The 25,340-nt window shown below is 38.3% G+C and overlaps 1 protein-coding gene across 1 annotated transcript in view; it reads left to right on the forward strand.

Moving 5' to 3' along the window:
* The window catches only part of PTPRN2 (protein tyrosine phosphatase, receptor type N2), a 616,207-nt gene that overhangs the window by 525,759 nt on the left and 65,108 nt on the right, over window positions 1–25,340 (forward strand). Inside the window, exon 14 of the mRNA XM_026843491.1 lies at window positions 2,909–3,103. Coding sequence (XP_026699292.1) covers window positions 2,909–3,103 — 195 coding nt within the window. The remainder of the gene's footprint in view (window positions 1–2,908; window positions 3,104–25,340) is intronic.

Genomic DNA, 25,340 nt, shown 5'->3' on the forward strand with positions numbered 1-25,340 from the left:
GTTTACATAAAACATTTTTTTTATGGCAGTGACGTGGTTGCTTTGTTTAAGGTATCTGACAGTTACAGCAGTTCTGGGAATAATTGTCTGGTTCTATATATGTCAGGAAAGAAATATGTTAATATTTGAGATTGAGTTATTTCTTTTTTTTAAACTTATTTATTGTGTTTCTCAATTTTACTGTCTGCCATGAGGACCATGAACATGTTAAACTGAGTTTAAAACAACATTTCTTAGTAACATATTAAATATTTTATGTTCAAAACATTCTTTTTAGTTGGAGGTTAATCTACTCTAGAACCAGTTGGCTATAATATTACTTCTTTTATCACTATCATTTGCATAAAAATGGTATATTAATTTCTTAGAGTTCACTTGATCCTGATTCTTTTTTGCTAGCAGAGGTCTATAATCCTTTCCACAGCAACCACTTGTGAAAGCAGAGGATTATGACTTGAGGCAGGATATGAGCAGCAGGAACCGATCAACTTAAAAACAAAGATCCTGTTTGAGTACAAATGCTATTGTTAGCACAGAGTTGGGGTGAGTCAAGTGGCAGGATGTCTATTAGAATATAATAAATTCGTATCTACATGGCATGCTAAACCAGAAGACACATCCTTTTAGCAGTTATGTCATAGGCTACATATTTTTGTACCTTATACTTTTGCCTAGTCCAGTAAACCATTCCCTCTGAGAATGGCTGATACCTAAACATCTGAACAGCTTTTTGGTTTTCCGTAGATTTATTTTTCTGTCTAAAAAGTTTCTGCACTGTTATGCTTTTCCTAAAATCTACTAAAAGCAGGGATTTGAAATGCACTACTGCAAGGTCATTCTGAGCTTAGTAATAACCATTTTGGACTATTGCTATCTTTTCTTATGACATGTGTGATCCTTCAGAGAAAAGGAGGAAAGATTTTTTTTCTTTGTCCGTGTATTTAAAAAAAAAATTTTTTTCCTTTATTAAAAAGCCTTGGTTTTAATACTGATAGTTTAACTTACCTATCTAACACTAATACACGTGACTCAATTTCAAAGTATTTTTGAAGTTTAATTTTTTTTCCTGTTTTTCTTGTCAGTAGGAAGTAACGAAGGTACTGAGTGACAGAAAACATTCTAGTCAAGTGGAAAAAAAACGTACTTTTTGTAAAAATGAAAAATTCTTACATGGCATGGCATGGATGAAATTAATAAATATACATAATGCAGTGATGTAGTCAGGTAGCAGTTTCACTTTGGACAGTCTGTACAGTTATTTCAACAACTGACACCACACACAAGGAGTAATCTGTGCTTCCCAAACTTCTGTTGACTGTATTTTTGTAACAGATGACAAAATACATCCTGTTTATACATGATGCGAATTTTGTCTCAGTGTATCCTAATTTGTAGATGCATATATATATATATATATATATATATATATATATAAAATGTATTACACACCATAAAACAGTAAAATTCCACATAAGCATCTCTAATGTCAAGCCAAACAAAAGCTTTGGTAGAAGAAAATGTTTGGATGGATCTTTAATTATTGCCATGTGGTGGCAAGAGGAGACTCAATATACTGGTTTCAGTGAGTTTATTTGCATGCTTGCTACTGCATGGATTAGGATCCCTTTTCAGTGTCCTAAAGTATGCAAGGTTAAAAAAACCCATATTCTTAAAGTTATATTTCTAACTCATGTCTGAAAAGATTATTGCACTTGATACATGGAGGTTTTCAGATCATCCTACTGATGGTACTTGGGCTGCAACTATATTATCAATGAATAAGAAAACAGAAGCCATGGCATTTCAACAGTATGAATTCTTCAGACTGTATTATTTTGTTAGCCTGAGGCAAGAGACTGTGCTCTTAGTACCCGTCTGTGCAGAATGAGTAATCTGAGACAAATGTGTAACCACACCGCGTGTGCAATATGTCCAGATACTATGGACTAGCCAGTCTTGCTGTGCGCCACAGGCAGCCAAGTATCTCTCATGGACAATAGACATATGTTAAAAAATGATAATTTTATTATACTGTCTGGGATTTCACCACACATAACTGATTCTAAAAGCATTATAACAATGGCAGTGTAACTGTGGGTCTGTTTATCCCATTAGAGTCAGAATTTTATACTGTAAGGAGTTGGTTTTACCAGCAGGATTTTCTGTTACCTAACCAGAATTCTGTATTTTTGCATGAATTCTATGCATGGGAGCAACTGAAAATATGTATTCCCAGTGTGATCTATTTTGGTGTTCTAACATGGCTTACATTAGCGTGTGTGATAGCTTGAATTTTCTTTCTTTGCCAAAGCTGCTTAAACAATACAATGACAGATTTCTGCTTTTATTCTTTGTTAATGTCATTCTTCATCCTCTCTGCCCCACATCAGGGAGGAAGTGTTGTGAGTTTGCTATTTTAATGAAGAGAAATGAAGCATCTATCAACTAGGATTTATACTGGAGAGCACATCAATTCAGTTGCCTTGAGCTTGCTGAGTTTGCATATCCAGGGCCAAGCAGCACTCTCAATTACTCCTGTGCAACCCCATTAACTTCAGGAGGTTGCGCAGTTCAAAAGTGGCTTTGCAGAATGTGGGGCGATGTAAGGGGGGAAAAGGCTATCTTAGAGAAGTCAAGCTCTGAAATATTATTTTTGGTTATCTAAAAGGAGATGTGTGTGCAGTCATAATTACACTTTTGAAAGGTTATGGTAGTCATCGTATAGTAATTTCATTGAATATGTCTTTGTAGATGTGCGTAACAGAACAGACAGCCTCCCAAAAATCTCTGCAGTGAGGGGGAGAACACTTCCAGCCCTGGAAACATATTGTAAATCATATGTCTTTAGTAGACTGTATCCTGTAATTACTCTTAACCGTAGGTTGTTTCTTCCTCTTTCTCTCTCTAGGAGCTATGCCGTCAGCGCATGGCAGTGAAAACATCTGATCACCCAGAGCCCCTGCATGCTTCTCGAATAAATAGCGTTTCTTCACAATTTAGCGATGGGCCCATTCCCAGCCCTTCGGCCCGAAGCAGCACGTCCTCCTGGTGCGAGGAGCCAGTCCAGTCCAACATGGACATCTCCACCGGTCACATGATCTTGGTAAGGCGTTTTTGTCTTCACGGCACGAGAAGCGTAGTCAGATTTTAGGGTACCTGCTCGGCTTTTGGCAAGAGATAACTTTTAAAGAAAGTAAAGCTGTCATTTCAAAGGTAAAAAATATTCCTGAGCTTCATGGGTAATCTGAGCTTTGTATAATTAAAAGTAAACGGATTTTTATTTCCATTTCTTTTCCATTATATCAGGTTTTTTCCTCTCTGGGGAACATTCTTTTATCTTGAACATATGAATTGTTTGCATACTTACTTTAAAAAAGTTAAGCCATAACACATTAATTTATGTTTACCACAGCTTGGACAACTGAAAAAAACCTGCTAAATTTCTGATCAGCTTGCTGCTTTTTCTTATGTATTTTCAGTGTGTGTGGAGGTATCTGAGATGAGAATGCAACAGAATATTAGTGATATGGAGCAATTTGTTTTCCATTATCCTTACAAAAGAAAAGGGATCTGAATTTTAAGCCTTGCCTGAATTTTGTTGTCATTGGCTGAATTTCTTCCAAGCTGGATGTCTTCTGTGTTTGAAATGTTCCATATATATACTGTTGATGGAGTCTGTATTGGAAAAACTTGGGTTACCTTCAAACACGACTTGCAACCAGTATCAGTGTAGAAGATGAACACGTGAATGCCTGCGTGTATGTGAGAGTTGGAGTTCAGTGGTTGGGACTGGCTGCAGCTTGTTTCTGTCTCTCAGCATCCTGCTGGGAGAGCTGTAGAGTAGTCCCCCATTTTTTGTGCCTTATTTTCCTCCTTCTTTAAATGTTTGCAGTCTCTGTAGAGTGCACTGAAATTACAGGAGAAGTTAGGTGATGCTGAAGGTGATGAGTTAGGTGTTATTTTGCTTTCTATATTTGATTTCTGCTATTTATTATTATTGTTGATCTAAAGTAAGCACCATTTCCAGTTGGTAGTGTTACTGTGCTTTTGGAAACTTCCCTGTTTTATCTATGCACCACTTAGAAGACTCACCAGTGGGATCTCTCAGAAGGAAACTTCTTTCCACTACGCCATATTTTTGGGTCATAATTTTTCAACTTCGTTCTCTCTTTTTCTGGACTTATACTTGAAAGTACTATCATCTCAGATATTCTTCAAGTTCTTGTAAGTCATCACATGATGGAGACAGGAATGAAGGCAGGCAAAACCTAAAGAGCTAATTTGACCTCAGCCAAGTTACTGACCTCCTTCAGCCTTGATCAGGTCAGCTATAAAACTGAGCAAAAGCAGGACAGCATTGTAAACCAGATGCTTTATCAAAGTATGTCATCCTGAGTAAATAGGCATTCTCCTGCCCCTGCCTATTCGCACTCAAAAAGGAGTTAATTAAGTATTATGTTAAAATCTGGCATACTAGTGAAGCTTGGAAGGGTTGCTTCCATGACAGAAGATCATTTGCTATGTTTTTACTGTCCCACTTTTGCCTAACCAGAATTAAAATTCACTTGATTTCCTTTCATAGTTAACTAAAATGATTGTGGGAAAAAAAAAATCTCCATTTGCCCAACCTCAAAATAAGTAGAAATTCTTGTCGTAAGACTCTAAGGCAATATATTTGTATGGAAATAAGAGCAAAATTTCCTATGTAGATGGAAATATGCATTTGACATTTGCAAACAGTTTCAGCTACTTTAAATTGAGCAAAATTGTTTTCAGTTATATTATTGAGAAAAATCAAAAAATCACAAAATCATTCTTAAAGGAGAGAAGGTTACATATGGCAACCACTTATTCCGGCTCTGGGAATTTCTGCAAAATTGCAAGAAAGAACTGTCTTCATATGGCAATAAATAAATTTTAAAACATAGTCAGATTGGTCAGGATCACTGTTACGGTGTTCAGTGTCCATAATTCAGTCAATCCTGTTTAACCCTGGGTGAACTCATACATATGTTAGCTAACGAACAGCATATGTTATATCTTAGATGGTGAAGGTTCAAAGAAGGGTAAAAGAAATGCTGTAGTGTCTTGAGAGTTCTAACCACACAGAGAGTAAAAATAGTTTATTTGTTTACTTTAAACCTAACAAACAAAAATCATTGATTCAGGGGAGTCTGCCTATGTACTTTGAAATACAGGATGGGGAAAAATTGTCCTTAATGGACACAGATGATACAATTAGGAAGAAAATACGCATTGGAATCAAAAGGAAGCATTTAGCTTGGATATCAGGGCAAGCCTAATGGGAGGGTCAGGCAGGCAGCGGGATGTTTACTTAAGGGAAGTAGTTAAACTGTAAATTTAAGATGTGCTGAAGGCAAGGCTAGGTTAGGTTTACATGGGAAGATCAGCATCGCTCAGCTACAGCACTAGAGCAGATGATTGGCCTTGATCAGAAATGCTCATGTTTTCTGTCACCTTGGGTCACACTGAAACCGGAGAGCTGACCCAATTTATGTTTTCCTCAAAAATAAATGCACGTATCTGTAATATCTTATTTACCTGGATTTCTCTTGCTCTGGAGTTGCTGTGGCTTGTTGGACTTCAACAATAGAAGAGACTTGCCAGACGTGATCTTTTCCTCCCATTGCCCCGCAGCTACAAGTGGAGGGCCACTTCACAACTTTTATACTATTCAGTACGAGAAGTTTTCAAGTTCTTCCCTTTTCCTGCTGCCACAGTCCTCTTAACTTTTAAATTTTGTCGATATTTTCCATGAAAAATGTCTCCGTGCCTAAGAAAGCAATGAGAAATATTAGCAAGGGGCCTAGTAAGAATGGCAAATGCCATCTGCTTTGCAGGGTAAATGTACTTACAGGTCTGTAAATGTGTTTTTCAGCTCCACAGTGTGCCACAAAGTAGCAGTTAGCTGAGCCAAGGCTCCTCAGCCTTTATCGTTCATAGGTGCCAGAACCTCCACAGAGAAAATCAAACAATGGATTACTGTATAAAGTGGCAGGAAATATTTTATTTTGATTTATAAACAGAATAAATCTCCAATGAAAGTAGGTCAGAAGAAATGTAATCTTGCTCAGAGGTAGTGTTGGTCAGAAACATTTCTGTAAAGCTCTTTAATTTGTGAGAAAATACCAGCAAGTCGTACCTGATGTGATATCCAAGCTATCAGCTTTGGGTTTACTGGAGCTTGTGGCTGGCCACAGGTACTGTTTTCTTGGAGGACTTGTTGCTTGTGGTTGGTTCATCATTTATAGTACTCAAGGTCTGGAGAAAGCAGGAATCTTCCAAATCCGTGTGGCTGTGGGGCAGTCTCCTCACTTAGACTGAAATCCTGCATTTCTGCCACTTTCCTGTACAGCAGAGGCAATGTCTCCACACTGCTGACAGTAGCATGAGGTAGTTTGTACTGTTGGCAGGAGGAAGCAGGGAGGACTCAGGAGGCCCAGAAGGACAGCGATAACAACATTCAGAGGTTTTTTTTTTCCTTTTCACATTCTTTTTCCTCACATTTATAGCAGGAGGATGGCCCATATGGCACTTTTTGATTCTGTCTTTCTAAAAGATCCAAGCACTTTGGAAAGTGTAATTAGAGGAGCATGTTTTATGCAGTCATGTTTGTGGCACTGACTGGCTGGTTTCAGCATGAGCAACAACAAAGAAGTGCCCTCATTTCAGTCACCACTGGTTTAGGAAGAGAACAGTCGTATTTTAGAAGGTCACAGCAAGGGAAAGAGCAGAAACTTGGAATTAGATTTTCATCGACTTTATTCACGTGTACATTTATATTTTAAGTGCCAGGAGAAGTCCTAATAATGTGCAATGATTCCCTTTGCAGTCCAGCAAGAAAACCAGGAGAGTTTGAAGGTGTCCGGGAGAGTTTTAGTCTCCCCAACTTGGGCTGCTTACACCTACATTTTAGTCACTTAATGAAGAGGTGATGTTGACTTGAGTCCATAAATTCCCCTTCTAGTCAGTGAGTGGCTACGAAGGTCTCCAGACAGTTAGGCAGAGAGTGGATTTCTCTTGGGAGGCCTCCTGTTGTGTGTGCGCCATCCCATTGATGCCTGAAGCTTAGATAAAGGAGCCTCTTTTGTTCAGGCTGAAGCACAAGTTCAGCATGTAAGTTAGGTAGATTGGATCCCACATCTGCTTCATACATTACCACACTTGTTTGGCGAAAATAATTATAATCTTTGATGAGTTTTTAAATGAAAAAAAAGTGCTGCAAGAAGAGAGTGTATGCTTTTGATGATAACATTTTGAGGTTTTTATCTGAATACCATATATGAGAGGGAATTTGCAGAAGCAGAAGTGATTTTCTGTGTTTTGGGTTTTTTATCCTTATAAAGACAGACGTGCAAAATTTGGAGCATTATACATAAATTAGCATTTCAGAACATGTGAATATACAAAAGGTCCTCTTCAGTCCTTGTTGAAGCTGGAAGTCTGAGGAGTCTTTTCCCTGAGCGTATGAAACTGCTGTATGCATTGGGAATAATAATAGTCTGTGATAGTTTGTGTGTACTGTATTTTTCAGAAGGAGAAGGAAGTTTCGTAACTGGGCTGAACAAGTCAGCGGGAACAAATGAACTAGGGACTGAAATCTAGGGCCTTGCATCTAGGAGATGTAAGTCTGCTTGATCCTCTTGTCTTTGACAGTATGCCTGCAAAACCAAAAAGACGTTTTCTATAGAGAGGTGAAGGATGGCTTCATATGAGAACTTTGTATCAAAAGAAGGTTATGGGACAGGTTGTGTCCCAGAAGGTGACACAACCTAAACTGGGGGAAATCAGATGGAGACCTGCTGCTGAGAAATCAGTCAAACCCAAGATACTGACTTTTGCATCCAGTTTAGTTTTGATGCTGAAACAGTGGCAGGGTTGATGTGGGAATTGAGAAGGGTAACAAGCAGGGAATAGTTTCCAAGGTTGAACCTGGGGTTTTTGATAACATTAGTATCCTGTAGTTGGTATCCTGTAGTCTCTGCATAGTAACTTCTTGATGGTTTCTAAGCAATTTTCCCTCACACTTATTTTTTGAAATAAACTGTTTGAAAAGAATGCTATGGGATAGCTGCTATAGATTTAATTGAATGTGGAAGAGTGGGGGATTGTGTGATAGAAGACACTTTCTAACAAGAAAAAGTATTTTTTTAAATCATGCACCACATTTTGCTGAGATTCCTTGCTTTTATTTTTAAATCTACAATAAAAGCATGAGCAAAAGGCATCTAAACAGAGTTTTCTAAATAAATAGAGAAGCTCCAGCACGTGAGGACCGATAGCACTGTGCTAGATCAGGTGTACTTTCCACCTTGAGCTTAATCCATGTGCACACAAAACATTTCCTGAGCAAAGGAGTGTGACGCACAGTATGTGAGTACAGTGCACTATCTGAGGATGCATGCCACAGAAGTACTTAATGCTAGCAGGGACAAAGGTGAGGACTGCAGGTACAGAAAACAAGGTCTTTGTCACAATTATAGTGTGTTTGATTATTTAGTGGATTTTAAAATTTTTTCTTTTTCCACCATTTTCTTCTACCACCATTAATTTCTCTAGCTGTTTCAAGAGCAGAAATACTCTGTTTAGAAAAAAAAGTTTACAACTGAGAAAAAAAAATTCTCCCTCACATGGGAAGGGAAACAAGTCAGTGGCAAAGCTTAGCTAAAAACATAAACTCCTTACACATTTGCTAAGTGGATCTAAATCCCAACTTATCTTTCAACTGCACTAGTATAAATAGTTGTAGAAGTCTCACAGTCCCATGAAGGCTCTGGCCCTAAAGGTCATTTTATCGGGAACAGTCAGACAAGAGGAGTCACAAGGGAAAAGGCTGTTGTGTATAGCATTACTCAGTGGCAGGGTAGCCAGTATCCCAAAAAGACATAAGTACTGTGAATGGGAAAATCTTTACCCCTCTTTCCCTGAGTTGTCATGCTTTTAGGGACAAGTGGAGGCGGTTGCCTCCTGAGAGATCTGCTGATGAAATGGCGTTTATCCCTTCATTTTAGCTTTTTTTTTTTCATCCCTAAATGTTTAAGTTATTTTGAAACATTTGCCTCTGTTTAAAGACAGGACTTGAGACACAGGAGCAAAGAAAAGTGCAAAATTATCACTGCATATAAAAACAGCTTTACGAATAGAGCCATAAATCTAATAAATGGATGTATGCACTACATAGATTTCATAGAATCATGGAATGGTTTGGGTTGGAAGGGACCTTAAAGACCATCTAGTGCCAACCCCCCTTCCACTTCCACCTTCCACTAGCCCAGGTTGCTCAAAGCCCCGTCCAACCTGGCCTTGAACACTGCCAGGGAGGGGGCAGGCACAGCTTCTCTGGGCAACCTGTGCCAGTGTCTCACCACCCTCACAGTGAAGAATTTCTTCCCTGTATCTAATCTAAATCTATTCTCTTTCAGTTCAAAACTGTTACCCTTCATCCTATCCCTACACTCCCTGATAAAAAGTCCCTCCCCATCTCTCCTGTAGCACCCTTTAAGTACTGGAAGGCCACTAGAAGGTCTCCCTGGAGCCTTCTCTTCTCCAGGCTGAACAAACCCAACTCTCTCATCCTGTCCTCACAGGGGAGGTGCACCAGCCCTCTGATTGTCTTCATGGCCTCCTCTGAACCCATTCAAGCAGGTCCATGTCTTTCTTAACGTTGGGAGTCCCAGAGCTGGACACAGGACTCCCAAGTGGGGTCTCACAAGAGCAGAGTAGAGAGGGAGAATCACCTCCCTTGACCTGCTGGCCACACTTCTCTTGATGCAGCCCAGGATACGGTTGGCTTTCTGGGCTGCAAGCGCACATTGCTGGCTCATGGTCAGTTTTCTGTCCATTAGTACCCTCAAGTCTTTCTCTGCAGGGCTGCTCTCCATCCAATTTATTAATCTCAATCTCAATTTATTATTTCATCAATAAAAATCAGAAAAAATATTCATGAACAGATTACCCTTTGATTCTTCCATTTTTGTTTGTTTCATGTTCAGTTGCCTCCATATTTCTATATTAATCTTGGTGAATGGGCCTGAGGAAATAACACAGTATTAAAGAAAAACATTCCTCTTGAACATGGTATGAAATGAATTTCAAAATCTTTTCTTTTTCCTGAATTCTTGCTTGTCAGTTGTTTCCCAAATATATTCATGATTAGAAATAACTTGCCAAATTCTTGTGACTACATCTTGGTCTGCTGTTTGACTGTGAGGTGTATATTCCAACTTCGTTTAAGGTGCTTTGGTTGAACACTTTTAGCCACCTTATATCATTCCCTAAGGCTTTTAGTAGAAAGATGAAGAAAACATTTTTATTAATATTCTAGAGTACTAATTTTTGAAGTGTTACATTGAGAGAAATATTTGACACAAAACTAGTTTATGCAACTATGTGCACAAAATAAAAAGAAAAAGAATAAAAAGTAATGGCTGAAACAAAACTTGGTGGCTATCTGAACTTTTATTCTGTTTCTCCCAGCTTTTATCTATTTCTAGAAAATGTCCAGGTAGTGTAAACGCAAGATAAGTACCAGTTGTGGCAAGCAGTAAAAGATGCTAGGAGGCCATTTAATGAAAAAGATCTGGGGGTTGATACTTCAAGTTGAAGACAATGGATGTTACTGTGCCCTCAGCTGCTTCAGGGAGTCTCATTAGTAGCAGAAACCAGAAATTAATTCTTGTCCAGGAGGCTACTGGTCTTGTCTTTTACATCCTAAATGCATCCTAAATAATGAAGTACTCTTCTCTGTGTTTGTCTCATTGTGCACAGTTACATCATTCATTAAGTTGTTGATAACTCATTGTAGCAGATGTAGCAGTTAATCATATTTTGGATCTAACAGGTGGAAATGCCTATTTAGGAGGAGGACACTAAAAAGAGGGTGGTTCAGAACAACTTCTTAGGCAGGATGCCAAGATGATAGTACATGATACACCTGATCAATCTCTGAGCAGGTGGCAGAGTTCAGACATGGGAAGGAGGTAAGCTTTGACTCACCGGACGATACAGAAATGTCTCATGCAGGTTGCAAGACATGATGCACAACTAAAATCAAACAATGTGTGGTAAACGGGACTACAGTTTCAGACCTTCTGAAAAAACGTATCAGACCAGGATGAAAGTGGAACTTTCTTCGTGGTACTTACAAAGAAGGGAAATCATACTGGCACTGTGTTTTTGCACCATGATACCAACTGCAGTTTAAGATACCCAGGAGAACTCCAGTGGTATTTTCACAGAATCACAAAATCGTCTAGGTTGGAAGAGACTTGAAGACCATCCAGTCCAACCATTAACCTAACACTGACAGTTCCCAACTACACCAGATCCCTCAGCGCTGTGTCAACCCGACTCTTAAACACCTCCAGGGATGGGGACTCCACCACCTCCCTGGGCAGCCCATTCCAATGCCCAACAACCCCTTCTGGAAAGAAATGCTTCCTAATATCTGGTCTAAAACTTCCCTGGAGCATCTTGAGGCCATTCCCTCTTGACCTGTCACTTGTTACTTGGTTAAAGAGGCTCATCCCCAGCTCTCTGCAACCTCCTTTCAGGTAGCTGTAGAGGGCGATGAGGTCTCCCCTCAGCCTCCTCTTCTCCAGACTAAACACCCCCAGTTCCCTCAGCCGCTCCCCGTACGACCTGTGCTCCAGAGCCTTCACCAGCTTCGTTGCCCTTCTCTGGACACGCTCGAGTCATTCAATGTCCTTTTTGTAGTGAGGGGCCCAAAACTGAACACAGGAATCGAGGTGCAGCCTCACCAGTGCCGAGTCCAGGGGTCAGATCCTTTCCCTGTCCCTGCTGGCCACGCTATTGCTGACACAAGCCAGGATGCCATTGGCCTCCTTGGCCCCCTGGGCACCCTGCTGGCTCCTGTCTGGCTGTCAATCAACACCCCCAGGTCCCTCTTTGGCTGACTCTTTCTGATTTTGGAGAGCTCCTCTTCGTGTGGGCTACACCAGCAGAAGTTATTGGAAGCGTTCTGGTTAAGCTGCTACTGGCAATGAAGGCAGCTTAATCCCACTATTAATTCAACAAAGTCTGTTTATTCTCATCTTCAGGGAAAGATTAAAAAAATATATTTTGCTTTGTGCCATCTTTCTGGGATTAGGCATTAACTTGGCAGTGTTCTTTGAGTATGGTATCAGAATTTGGGTGATATTTGGAAAGTTTAATGTGTAGGACACAGACAAAATGCTTCTGTGATGATCAAGTTTTACATATGCACCCACGACGCAGCTGTGGAAACATTTTTAAATAAGGAGATAAACATTAAAATAATCTGTGAAGTTCGCTTGTAGGTGACATAGTATTTGATGTTCCATAAAAGAGGACTATGTTACTTTTGGTCACAACCAGACAAAGTTAAAGTCTACTACCTTCAAATATTACAACTCCCCCTCCCTCCGGCATGTCTTTATAAAATACATACTTTTGCTACGAATTTCTGTCTTTTATATAACTCTTCCTTTATTTTAGACTAGAGTAATATCTTTTAATTTTTTTCAAGCTGGTAGCTGTCCTTTAGTGCTGTTGCGTCTCCCTCATGCTATTGTCCTAAACTCATGTGCTAATGCTGCTTTAGGTTGCCCAGCTGGCCAAGAAAACCCTGTTCTTAGCTGGGGAGAATTATGAGTTGCCTCTCATTTCTGACTGCTTAGTGTACCGTTGTACTGAACTAAGAACAGAAGGGGTGACAAACTGCTCACAAACCACCTCCTTCAAACATATCCTGGTATTGCTCTGGGAATTATTTTCTGCCCTTTGTTTTTTGGAATGTCTATGAGGACAGGCATCCAGGTCCTAAAATGTTTCTGTCCTCAGTCTGGATAGTAGTAAATCCATTAATGTCTGTCAAAGATGGTTGGTTTCTGGATTTGATGTGTCTTTACAAAATATTTCTCTATGTATCACAACTACGTTATTTTTAAGATTAATTATGTGAAGATTTGCCTCCTTCTGCCCAGGCTGTTTGTACTATCTAAAATATTTCCGTGAACATCCAATAAGGTCTAGTGTCTGTCAGAGTGTAGTGAATTGAAGCACATTTCTGTACTTCTTTTATTAAATATGTGCACACACAACATGTTTCTTTAAAGAAAATCAACAAAAAATGACAGTGTCTCTTTACTGGATATATTGTATTTATACTCTGAGCACTGAAGAGAGTCTAGTAATTATAAAGTTGTTTAAGCATTTTTGTTTTAAAATTAAAAAGGTACTGAACTTGAGAAAACAAATACAGTCAGTTATTTAGTACTGACTTGTTCTTACATTCTTTTCATATTTAATTTAAATGGACTTTAGGTGGTTGCAAATAAAAATACCGAAGGACTGGCAATGCACAAGCAATGATTTGCGTTCTTGCTGTCATCCAAATTCACAGAAAGAAGGAAACATATTAAAGAAATTTGATAAGACCAGGTGGTCTGAGTGAATAATTTCCCTTTCATTAACATATTCCCCTTATTAACTCTGTAATTAATTGTACATAGCTAAGGAAAGCTATGGAAATTGCATTTTGAGATGTATCAAAGCTGACTTTATGCTTCAGACTTCCATGCAATTTACTATTAATGAAGCAAGAGATGGAGGCCCCAAATCTATAATTATTACTTACTATTTGAATGACAAGCAAAGAATTTTATCAGCACAGTTTCAAATGAAAGGGGATTAGCAGCTAATGTTGAAATTGTTAATCTTTCTTATTAAAATAATTTTGACGAGAGTGTTTAGCCTGAAAGAGGTTTCTGGAACATCATTTACCATTAAAACAGCTATTTTCTGAAGCTCGGTATGAATTTGTCTAAGTTTGACAGCAGGGTGCAAATATTTTTTAAATGAATGAATATTTTATGGGAGCTAAGGCTGTTCATGTGTGAGCTGATGCCGAGATGCTTGCTGTGTGCATATTCCTGGAATGTGTAGCAGGATGGTAGTTCAATATCCATCTTACCAAAGTGAAGATGTCTACTGAGATAACAACAGCAGAAAGCTACAGAAATATCTGAGAACTGAAATTGCGCCCAAGGCTGTATCTGCACACGACTGATTAGCAGGTGGGAGCCTGCTCAGAATTGGGCCTTAGATCTTGCTGATATTTTTATGACACAGACAAAGCCTACAATTATGTTTGGTAACAATGTTACTTTATGTTTAGCTAGGCCTTCTTACTCCTTTAAATGGTGGTGTATTTTCAGATTTCATATATTTTTACTAGTGTCATGTGCCTTGAGATGAGTATTCTCATCTCATGTGTGCTTTATACCCACGTTTGCTTGTGTGTACCCATACTATGTACAGCAATAGTATCCTCATGTAAGTATAGACAAAAATTTGTGAGCAAAGATATAATATACACATCTTTTAAGTGTTAATGAAAAACTACTTGGCAGTTTAAATTTTAAAACTTTTCCTTGCAGTATTTGCAATTTTCATCTCTTAAAGGAGTGAACAAATGAAGCTGACGAGGCTGTTTTCACTCCTCAGGATGAGGAAATTGTGAATATATAGTGACATAGATGGTGAAAAGCAAAGCAGTGATAATTTACAAAATTTAATTTGCAGTGGTCTCAGCCACATAAGTACTGGAGAAGATGTATGTTAAAGAACATTATTAATTTGCCTGTGCCCCATTGTAGAAAAAAGCTAACATAAGAGATGTCACATGTCTTTGTCAGTGACAAATTTTGCCAGCAGAGCAGATAGAGATAATTTAAATGCTTTGATTAAGACATTGTTTGCGTGATGGACTTTGTGTAAAGATACCATCAACACAACAAACCCCTATGTACCTGCTCTATCATGAAATTACTCCAAGCTTTACCTCTGTGTGGACCACGTTGGAACTTCATTTGGTTCACTCAGAAAATTACAGGTTACTGAACTAATCTTGTATCTGTAGTCCTACAAATGTTCCTCTGCAGCAGTCTCGCAGAGTGGTATTGTAGCAGAAAGTGCCATAGACTGTAAGTTCACTCATCAGAAACAATCAATGGGTTTTTAGCTTAACCATAGCAGTTGTTAAAAAACATGCAGGAACAATATCTGAAGAAGCACTTGCATTATAAAATTGTGCTTTGTATGTATTATAATCATGTGTTAGGTCAAAGACATTGAGAGCTCTTCTTAATCTGTAAGAATCATTACAACCATGTAGACCACAACAGTTGGAGACAGTCACTATGCCAGTGTTGGTAGACTGGTGTAGTTAAGAGGCAGAATTTGTCAAGGATGAAGCTAATGCAGAATCCAAAAGCAAAGCTGCTCTAAATGCAAGAGCGTTTCTCATGCAGGTATTTATCTACTGCTTTCATAGGAAGGCACCCAGAAGAGTTGGTTTTATTAACCACAGCAACCACACAGAAGCAGTAAAATAAAATCCCCAGGGCAGTGCTGACTCACGGTGAGAGGGATGTCCAGCTACTGCTCAGGTGGACACCTGCCTGAAAAAAGTGCTTGCTTCTTTCCTCATTGCCTCCTTCCACCTATTGGTGTCTTTGCATTAGACCAGTTTGTCTGAAAACATTATAATAGTGTCTAATTACTGTTCACTGTATTGAATATACTAATAGTAATACGTTCTTTCTTCTGGAATTTCAGAAATTACTTTTGTGTCATTTAAAGTTCTGCTGGAGTCAAGAAAACTCTGCAGTATTTGAGGGTATGCACCAGCCTTTGACTTACCATATGTGTATTTTCACAACTGAATTTAGACTGAACTTTGTCCTTCAGTTAGGATTCTGGGTCCTGATATAAGAAATTTTGATTAAAGTCACTGGGAGACTTTCAACTCACTTCAGTAACCAAAATAATAATAAGCCAACTCTTACATAGCACTTTTGATCAGTAGGTTCAAAGCTCTTTTTAAAGGTCAATATCATTATCCTGTCTTTTTAGTCCAGGAAGATCAGGCACAGACAAGGAACTGTCTTGACCAAGACTAACATTAACATCAGAAGCAGAGCCAGGAGTAGACCTTCATTCTCTGGTGTCCCAGTGCTCTGCTCTCACAGCTAATCATGTGGCTTTAATGCAAAAAGGATTGTATCGAAGGTTAATATTTTTGCCCTTTTTTGTCCCTCATTAGTCTTCTTTAAGACATGAAAGTATAAAGGAGTTCTGTACCTGGATTTGTCAGATTTGATTCTGTGAGTTTAGTTTTGGCCTCATTTTCTAAGAGCAAACTATTCCATATTTGGAGAGCTGTCTGAAAGATGTTAAATACACTTTAGAAAAGCTTGTGAAAACCAAATTGAGGATGTGCAGTCTATAGTCAGTTACCTCTGTGATGGAAAAGGATGACATCTACTTATTTTTTGAGTCTCTTCTGAATTGGTAACAGTTTTCTTCGAGAATATTTTCCCAGTCTGCTAGATCCTTAGCTATCACACACATGCACTTGCACACATGCGTGAAATTTTAGGTTCTTTATTTTGCTTTTTCCTTCTGTTTAGCAGTAAGCTGTACTTGTACTGTCTACTCAAAACTACTACTGTCACTCTCTCAATATTTTCTCCTTGGTTCAGCATGTGAGGGGAAGTGTTCCAAGGAAAAGAAACAGCACACAAGGAAATGTTGACAGTTACCAGTTATGACCAAAATTTGCTTCTTCACATAGCATTTTCTTCATTTGCTGTGTTCTGTTGGTTGGGTTTTTTTTCTGATTTTCTTTCTTTGCAGTACAGTGTTTTCCTTCATATTTTCCTTTCTTTGTTGACCTCTACAGTCTTTTCTTGGCTTCTTTTTCTGTCCTCTTTCACACTGACTTTCCCTTCTGCTTATTTTGCCCTCTATCACTTCAAATATTCTCATCTGTGGATTAGGCCAGTGTTCCTCAAACTTCTTTAAAGTGTTATCCCTTACTGGCTTCCATGGAAACCCAAGAGTCCCAGGAGTAGGTAGGATGTCTTCAGCTTACAAACTTATAAAGCTTTTCTACCATCACTTCACAATCCCTTTGGAATGCTTTCATGAGGAAAATATTTGAGAATCACTGAGCTAGGACAACCTTGGCTGAAAAACCCATGGAGCATAGATAAAAGGTTGCCTAAAAAAGTGGGACACTTCCTCTAGATTTGGGAGCTCGGTAGATGCCAGCTACATCTTTATTATGGCCAGCTTTGCTCAGTCTCCTGCTGCATGTTAGTTCAACGTGGCATGCTAGAGATGGGGCAGAAGTCAAACATGTCTTCTCCCACAGTCGTCTCCATTAAGTCCTAAAAGTACTTCTGTGGCAAAAGTTTCTTCACTGATTACCTGCGGGGGGTGGGGGGCAGAGGGGGGAATGGTACAAACATGGATAGCATTTGTACACAAAAACACACAGAGGTTTGTGTGAAAAATGGAGAATACGCAATACAGATTCCAAGAAGTCTTGCAATCCATGTTATACACACAGCCTACTGGCAGAATGTGTATAAACACAATTGAACATATGGTCACCGGTGAGAAAAAGCAGGGAGGGAACAGACTGGATAGTCAGCCTTTTCCTTAGAAAACTCCCATAACAGAGATAGGAAACAGGGGTTTTCCTTTATGAGTCATAATTTGCTCCTGGAGAAGCACCTTTTCACTTTTATTCACATATTTAAGAAGAGTAGTAACAATATTACTGCTTATCTCTTTGCTATAGCAGGGTTGTTAGGTCTGTAGAAATATTTTCCTTTCTACCCTCAAGATGGCCACTGTCTAGCAAAGGCATAATTTGCCAGACTATCTATAAATCACATCATGTGCTGTATCACTTTGATGTACTTGGTCATGGTTGCCTGGGTTTTCCTAGTCTCATTATCTCTGAAGAACTTGACCACGCTTGAAGAGAAGATTATTTTTAAACATGACGTTTTTCAGAATTCTATATTTATCTCTTGGTAATTTTTATATATAGTAAATGAAGATGACTGTACAAGTGCTTTGAAAAGAAACACATACTTTAATTCATTAAAATCTAAATTTGCAAATATAGTACCCAACTGGGAACCCAAATTTAGATGCTTAATTGAGTTAGTGGGGCTTGGAGAGGAAGAAGTCAGAGATTTTGGGTTTGCGTTTTCAGCTAGGTAATTAGTATGTAGTAATATATTTTAAAAATTTTCATTTCAGACATACAACATCATTAGCAGGCATATAAATGAATCACAAATATGTCTTGGATTGTGATACGATGTTCAGACCACTACTAAAAAATCAAAGTGAGAAGGAATCATCTGAAAAACAGGTTTAATATGTAAGAAGAAAATAGCAGTTTCCTCTGAGAGTGGCATTGGGTGTCAATATTTATCAAAAAGAATCAAAGGACTTGATCTGTATACATTTTTTTGCAGTTTTTCTTCTTCTACAGCTATGTAGCTTGCACTTTTACTTTTTAACAAAGCTACCAGAAGCACTTCCCAAAATGTCTCAGTTGACGAATTCAACTGACACGATGCTTGGCATCAGTTCCTGTACTGCAGAGTTGCCTTTAATGGGGAGGTTTGGGGGGTTTTGTTTTGGATTTATTTTTGTTTTAAAGAAATGTCACAACATATCCCGTGCTGTGAAATAGCAGTATTTGGCTAGGAGATTTAGCCTTCCATTTTTTGAAATAACATTCTTCCTTTATTTAAGGGCTATTTATTATTTAAGATTTTTATTGTGAAATCTACCATAAGAATTACAGAAAGCCTGGAAACTGATTTTGGATAATTCATCTTTTAATCTTTATTATTTAGTTTGGCATGCCTTTGTATAAACAGAATCTAACATGTGCATCAGTTAAATTCCTCTACTCATCAACCACGTAAACCCTGTACTTCTACACAAAACTGCCAAATAAAAACCTGTTCTAATTCCACTAGAGTCAGAACATTGGGGGTGCTCTAATTAAAAAAATGTTGTCAGATATGGATTCATGAAGGTTGTGCAGCCTTTAACCCTCTCTGTAAACATCATCATGGGAAAAGCTTAAAACAGCGGTCAAGGAGAGTTCTGAATTCCCCTGCAAAATAAGTGGTTTAGGAGCATGTTCTGTGACCCTGGGAAATTCACTGCAATGTTTCTGCCCTTTCATTTCCCATCTGTGAAACGGCAATGATACTTGCCTCCCCTGCAGAAGTAATGTGAGTACTTTCAGACAGTTGGACAGAAGGAGCTATAGAAATGCAGAGATTGTAAGGGAGCAAATTATATTCCTTTTATGGTAATCATCTTCTCCTTTTTGTTGAGGTTTATTTAAAGCAAAGTAATTGCAGGGGTGAAACTTCATAGGCATAATTTAGATTTCAAGAAAGGGGGTAAGGAGGAGGAGATGGGGGTGGCTGTATTTTAAGACCTAGAAGACACTATTAAGGAGCTGATAATCCTTGAGAAGGGATTCTTTGTAGAGTGAATTTCTTTATCTTCTGCTATATAGAGAGAGCCAGGTAGAGTAAATATTTAATAATTAAGCATTCTAAATTTTTTTTAATACTTAATTTCTTAACTATATTTCCTTTCAGAAGTAAACCCACCTCCATCATTTCAATTCAAGCAATGTTTAGCATCACATGTATTTTCCAAGATTTCCTCCAGAGCTGAAAGCCTTGCATTGGTCCATACCAGGTTGTATCCAGCCATTTCATTGGGATTTCATTGAGCACCTTTGGCAGCTGGGAGCAGTAAGAAAAGGGATTAGCAAGTGTTTGTCTGACACACACTGATCCCAGCACCTGCTGATTGGATTGAAGTAATCCTTTTACAAGTTACAAAACTCTATTATCAGAGCATTAAAAGAGGGGGAGGCAGTGATATACCCTACATCAAGGGTATATTAATTTAGGTAAACGGAACATAGGTTGCTATTTAATGATCTTGTGAACTGCACGATAGGTAGTGCCATACACTGCTTATACAAAGATGATACTTTTCTAGAAACCCAAGGACAATGATTTAAAATTATTTTAGATAGCATGCTTAAAGCACAACTGCTTTTTGTGTACGTGCGTAGTTGTTTAAAATAATCTTTACATCAGAAAAGATAAAACTGAGACTGTGGAACGTCACTTTTTATTGTTGGCTGACATCACCATGGAAGTTAATTTATTTCCAGATAATATAACCTATTTGAAACAATCCAGGGATATTATTCTCAACCAGGCTGAATAGTTGCTTTGTCAGAGAATTGTCTCTCTCTGGGTTTTTTTTTCAGTTTTCCTTCATCACCTACCATATTATGTATTATATTAGTAGTGGTTTATGCCAAATTACTAATAAAGCTTCACAGTAGTTTTCAGAAGGCTTCCAAACTATTCTTTTCAGTAGTGTATTCAGGTACTGAAAAATACAAGAAAAATTAGATCAAAACACATTATGGTAGTAATATGGCTGCAAACAGGAAAAATAATTTCTTAATGTATTTTATAGAGGCAAAATACAAATTCCTAGGTTTTTATTTCCTAGATTTTTTTCATTTGTGGTTACCCTAGACTGATGCTGATAAGATCAGGAGATCCAGGATGGCACAGGGCAAGTTAGAAAAGAGAAAGGAGCCTTAAGCCTGAAAAGACTGACTAATCAGATGATGAAATCCTGGCTTCAGTAAAGTCAGGAGTGTTACCATTGACAGTACTGGATGCATAACACTCCCCAGGATTAAAAGTATGTGAGACCTTATAGCCAGGTGCTAATTTACTGAGATTTCTTCCAGCTACAAATTCTGTGAGATACTGACAATGAGTTGCTGCAACAGAATTTTTATTTTTATATGTATATATAAAAACTCAATGTAACTAGCCCAATAAAGTCACATTTCTCTACAGTTATGTTGAAAACTTCTTTTGCCATGTTAGGACTAAAGCTATGGAGTGACATTTCAGAGATGGAGCTGCTCTTGCTTACAGCTATAGGCTCTAATATTGCGGGTTGGTTGGATCAGAGCATCAGAAACTTCTTTAACAGATCTATAACTACTGGAGAAAACTGATTTTCTTAACATGTTATTTAATCGAAAGACTTAAATTGGTTGAGATAGGGCATCCTCTCCTTATTTAAGGTCTCCTTTATTAAGGAAGAAAGGTAGAAAGGGTATGGGCATAGTTTGGCTTTGTTTCCATGTTTTCTCCTACCCAGGGCACCACTGAGAGCATTCTTCATGGACACACGTTTGATGAGCTTCCAGCCTTTGGTCTCTGTGAGAACACCACAGCAGCTCAGAAAGACCAACCTTCTGTAGAGAAGGAAGAGCCCAAAGTAACTTCAGTATTACTATGAAATAGTGTTAGAAGATGTGAGAAATGCTTAGAAAATGTGAAGAAACATTCTGGTGCTCTGTGTGATCTGAACATGGCTCAGGATTCTAATAGTGACACTTATCTCGGGGAGCTTTGAGCAGATCTGGACAAGTGTGGGTGCACCAAAATAGAAAAATAAAGTAATCATAATTTTAAAGAAGAGGAATGGGGAGAAGGGAAGAGGAGAAGAGAAATGAACCTTTATATTTCTATTCCCTGAGTCCAGACTCCATCCCTAGCAAATAATGGAGCACATATTAAAAAAGAAATTGCTGATTATCTAGAGAGAGATTTTTCAAGGACATAAAAAGGAGGTAAGTGTGAGGGTCTCATTTAAGAGGATGGGGAAGGCTGGAGTCTTTCCTTTGTGCGTTTGTTAATCTCCTCCATCCATTTCATTGGATAGCTGCACAATCAGTAAGAATGTGCGTAATTTTAAAAAGAATAAATCTTGCCTGGACAAACTTGATTGCTTTTTATTTAACTAAAACTACAAAACCAGTAGATGAAGTGAAAACAACAGATGTAATATATTCAGATTTTAATAAAGCCTTGAAACTGTCTCATGAATAGTTAATTGAAAAATTAATGTCAGTTTTTTAGAAGACAATTATGTGGATTGAAATGTGGCTAAAGGATGATATACAAAAGGTAATGATCAAAAGCTATGTATGGGAGTGTCTGGCAGAGTACAGAAATTGCTGTTAGATCCAGTTATATTTAACTTTTTAAATAATGCTCTGGAAGTGGATGGAAGTGACAGTGACTTTTACAAGTGGTATCACAGTGTAAAGTTCTGCACAGAAGTGATGACAAAGGAGTAATTCAAAAGTTTGAAAACACATAACACAAATAAAGTTAAATTATTTTTGAAGAGTCACAAGAATAGATGTCTATAGTTTGCATAGATCCGTTAATCTGTGAAGACACTGAAATGAATGCAACTAGAAATGATACAGAACAGCAGTATTCTGTGTAAGCAGACCGGTTGAAATAAATGAATTGGTGACAATGGGTAGCAAATTAAGTTTGCAATAGAAAAGCAATGCTATTGGCATCTCTACGAAAAAGCCATCTCAAATGAGGACTACTGTTTGTTACTGAAAAAAATTTTAGTATTTCCAGGAATACAATGTGTAGTTCAGAGCAGTTTGTATCCCGAGAAAAAGTAATGAACTGTGTTTTAGACTTCTACTCTAGATACAGAGCATCTAAATGTAAGAAAGTTTCTTAGTGAAGTATGAGAAACAAAACATTACTTGAAGGCCTGGAAATAGGTAATAGGCTTCTTCTGTCTCTGACTTCTGTAGCACTGCGTGTGATATGAGTGGGAACAGAGAAATTTACTGTGAAGCCACTACTGATAAGGTATTAAGCCAGAAAAACGAAAAAGTCATGTGCTGTGTTGAAAGTAAATTGGATTTGTGCAGAAAAGTTTTCCTCTTACATATAGTCAATGCAGTATGTACTGAAGAAGACAAGTTTAAGCAGAATAGCAAAAAGGCAAGAGTGTCCTGTGCCAGAACAATGTAGCCTACAAATTAGTAAGGAACGAAGGCCAAAAAAAAGCCTTTACTTAAATCAGTTGAAGAGAATAACAACACAAATTGTTTCAAGTGTAGTCATTTAGTTCACAATTTGCTATATAATAGCTAAGGTCAGTCCTCTGCAAATTCCTTCTGAGGAACCCAGTGAAGCACCACGGCACTGCCTGGCACTCTGCATCTTGGGAGAAAGCAGCAGCAGTTTGAAAGGAGTGGCTCTCACACTGTTAGGTGAAAGGTGTGGATTTGAGTGGTCACCATTCACAAGGATTAAGATAATGTCCCATCCATTTCTTCGGCTGACATTTGAGATTTGATTAGACCTGTTGAGATCTGTCAGTTTAACAGTTGCCCGTCTTTTTATTAAAAGAGACATTCTCCATCGTGAAAGAGTGTCTGATCAAGTACTGTATTGGAAGTGTGTTGTCAAAAATAATTGCTTTTTCGGTAATAGCTGAACATCAGCTAATAGGTGGTTTTAAAACAAGTATCTTGACAGATGCAAACCATACCATCTGTGCAGAAGGTATTTGGAGATTGACCAGACAATTAGAATTTAATTGTTATATTTGTTAACCTTAATTTAGTCACAGAGCACGCACTGGATGCCACTCCTTGAGTAAAGAAAGAAACAAAGAAAACCAAAGTGGTTTGACACCATATTACAACATCAACCAAGCGCTCAGGAAGTTTTACCAAAGCCAAGCCAAGACACATTGTGTTGTGTCTTTGTGCCTGTGTTCAGGCATGCTGAATCTGTCTTAATATTTGCCACTGGCACTGGTTTTCTTCACCAAAGATTCATTGTCCCTGGGACAGTTTTTCATCCTCTGGCTGAAAGCTTGTATTTTGTGTTAAAACTGGCATGTCTCACACAATAATAATAGATTTTTATAACACATCCCCCCTCTCTACCTAACATTGATGCATCCTCCTTATCTCCGTAACATGTTTGGTAGCAAGAGTATCTCATCGGTGTATACAAGAGAAAGTATGAACTGGGCTAGCAATTGTCCTTGCAGGTGAGGCCCTGTGAAGAAATATTAAGACTTAATGAAATTTAGGGTACATCAGGAGTTCTGTCCAAGCAGACAGTGTTTGTTTAAATAACAGCATATACTTGGGATTACAGGACTTGTCTTGATACGGACATATTGGTGAGACCAGACCTCCACCATTTTCAGCAGGCTTTGAGGAGCATTACTGTAACAGTGTTGACAACCTCTATTTATTTTACCTGCTGCTCTGGGACAAGGAAAATCATGTGCGTGTTTGACATGTGGGTAATGAATTTCTTTTGTACCAGGCAAACACTGCAGAATGTCTCATGAAAACATCCTAATTAAGGAGTGGATTTGAGTAGACATACAATCTCTAAAATATCAGAAGTTCCACTCAATTTAATGTACATCCAGCAGCTCCCAAGAGAGTGTTTCAAAATCACTAAGCTTCTGTTTAGCAAAATGGGGATGAGCGTAGGGGCTCTGAAGGCCTGTAAATGAAAGATTACTTAACTCTGAGGGAATTGTCTGACTCCTGAATGTTTTATAGCAAACTTCTTTCTCAGTAGCTTTTTTAAATGTGTCTAAAGCAGATGTTCATATTGTGTAGAGCCTTCCATGGATCTGTTCAAACACCTTTTTGAGATCTGTCAGGAAGTGCCCTGTGAATCTGATACATGCAATACACAAAAAGTGGTTGTATGGTTAAAGTAAAGATTTCAGTGTGGTTTTATTTGAACGTTTATTTCTCTTTACACTCAGGATGCCCTGAAAAGGTAAAAGTAAAAAGATTATTCCTTTTAAAAGAGAGATGGGTTTCTTAAAAATTTGTGTGCACTAAAACCAATCTAATTACCTTAACTGTGTCACATTTGATGATTTAAAAAGAAAATAAAATTCCTTTTTAAAATACAATCCTTGAAATCATCAAATAGACAAGTTGGAGCCAACAGAAAGCCTCTTGATCTGTACAGCTCTGCCTTAGGAATCAAATGTTTGTGGATCTCACAGTACTTTGCAGAGATTCAGTGGTGGCAGATCTGTATCTCTGTATAAAATGTCCCTGAAATCTATGGGACATTGGTGATGGGCATGTCAAAATGAATCAGATTATAAAACTCTGGTTTAAAATAGGAAGATGCTATGGGCTGGTCCTTGACTGCCTGATCTCTGCCTGCTAAACAGCTTCTCTGAAGCAAGGAGCCTTAGCTCAGTGGTATTGTAAGATTTTGCTATTTTTTCCCTTTGCCTCATAAAAATTATTGTGTACCAACTAGTCTCTGCTCAAGAGGGATTTTTTTTTTATTATTATTTTGTTTCAGTATACATATCCAGGCACAGATTTTCTAGGAGAAAAGAAGAGGATCTTTATACTCCCTCCTTTCCCCAGTAGCAACAGCCTTTTGGCAAGGACAAGCAAACTATCAGAGAATGGTTTCCTCCCATTAACTCTCAGGTTGACGAGTAACATGTTAGCTATCCCTCTCCCCTAACACACTATGGGGCTGTGCAACTCTTCCAGATCCCCA

This window comes from Athene cunicularia, assembly GCF_003259725.1.
Source record: "Athene cunicularia isolate RWA chromosome 2 unlocalized genomic scaffold, athCun1 chr2_part1, whole genome shotgun sequence".
NCBI lineage: Eukaryota > Metazoa > Chordata > Aves > Strigiformes > Strigidae > Athene > Athene cunicularia.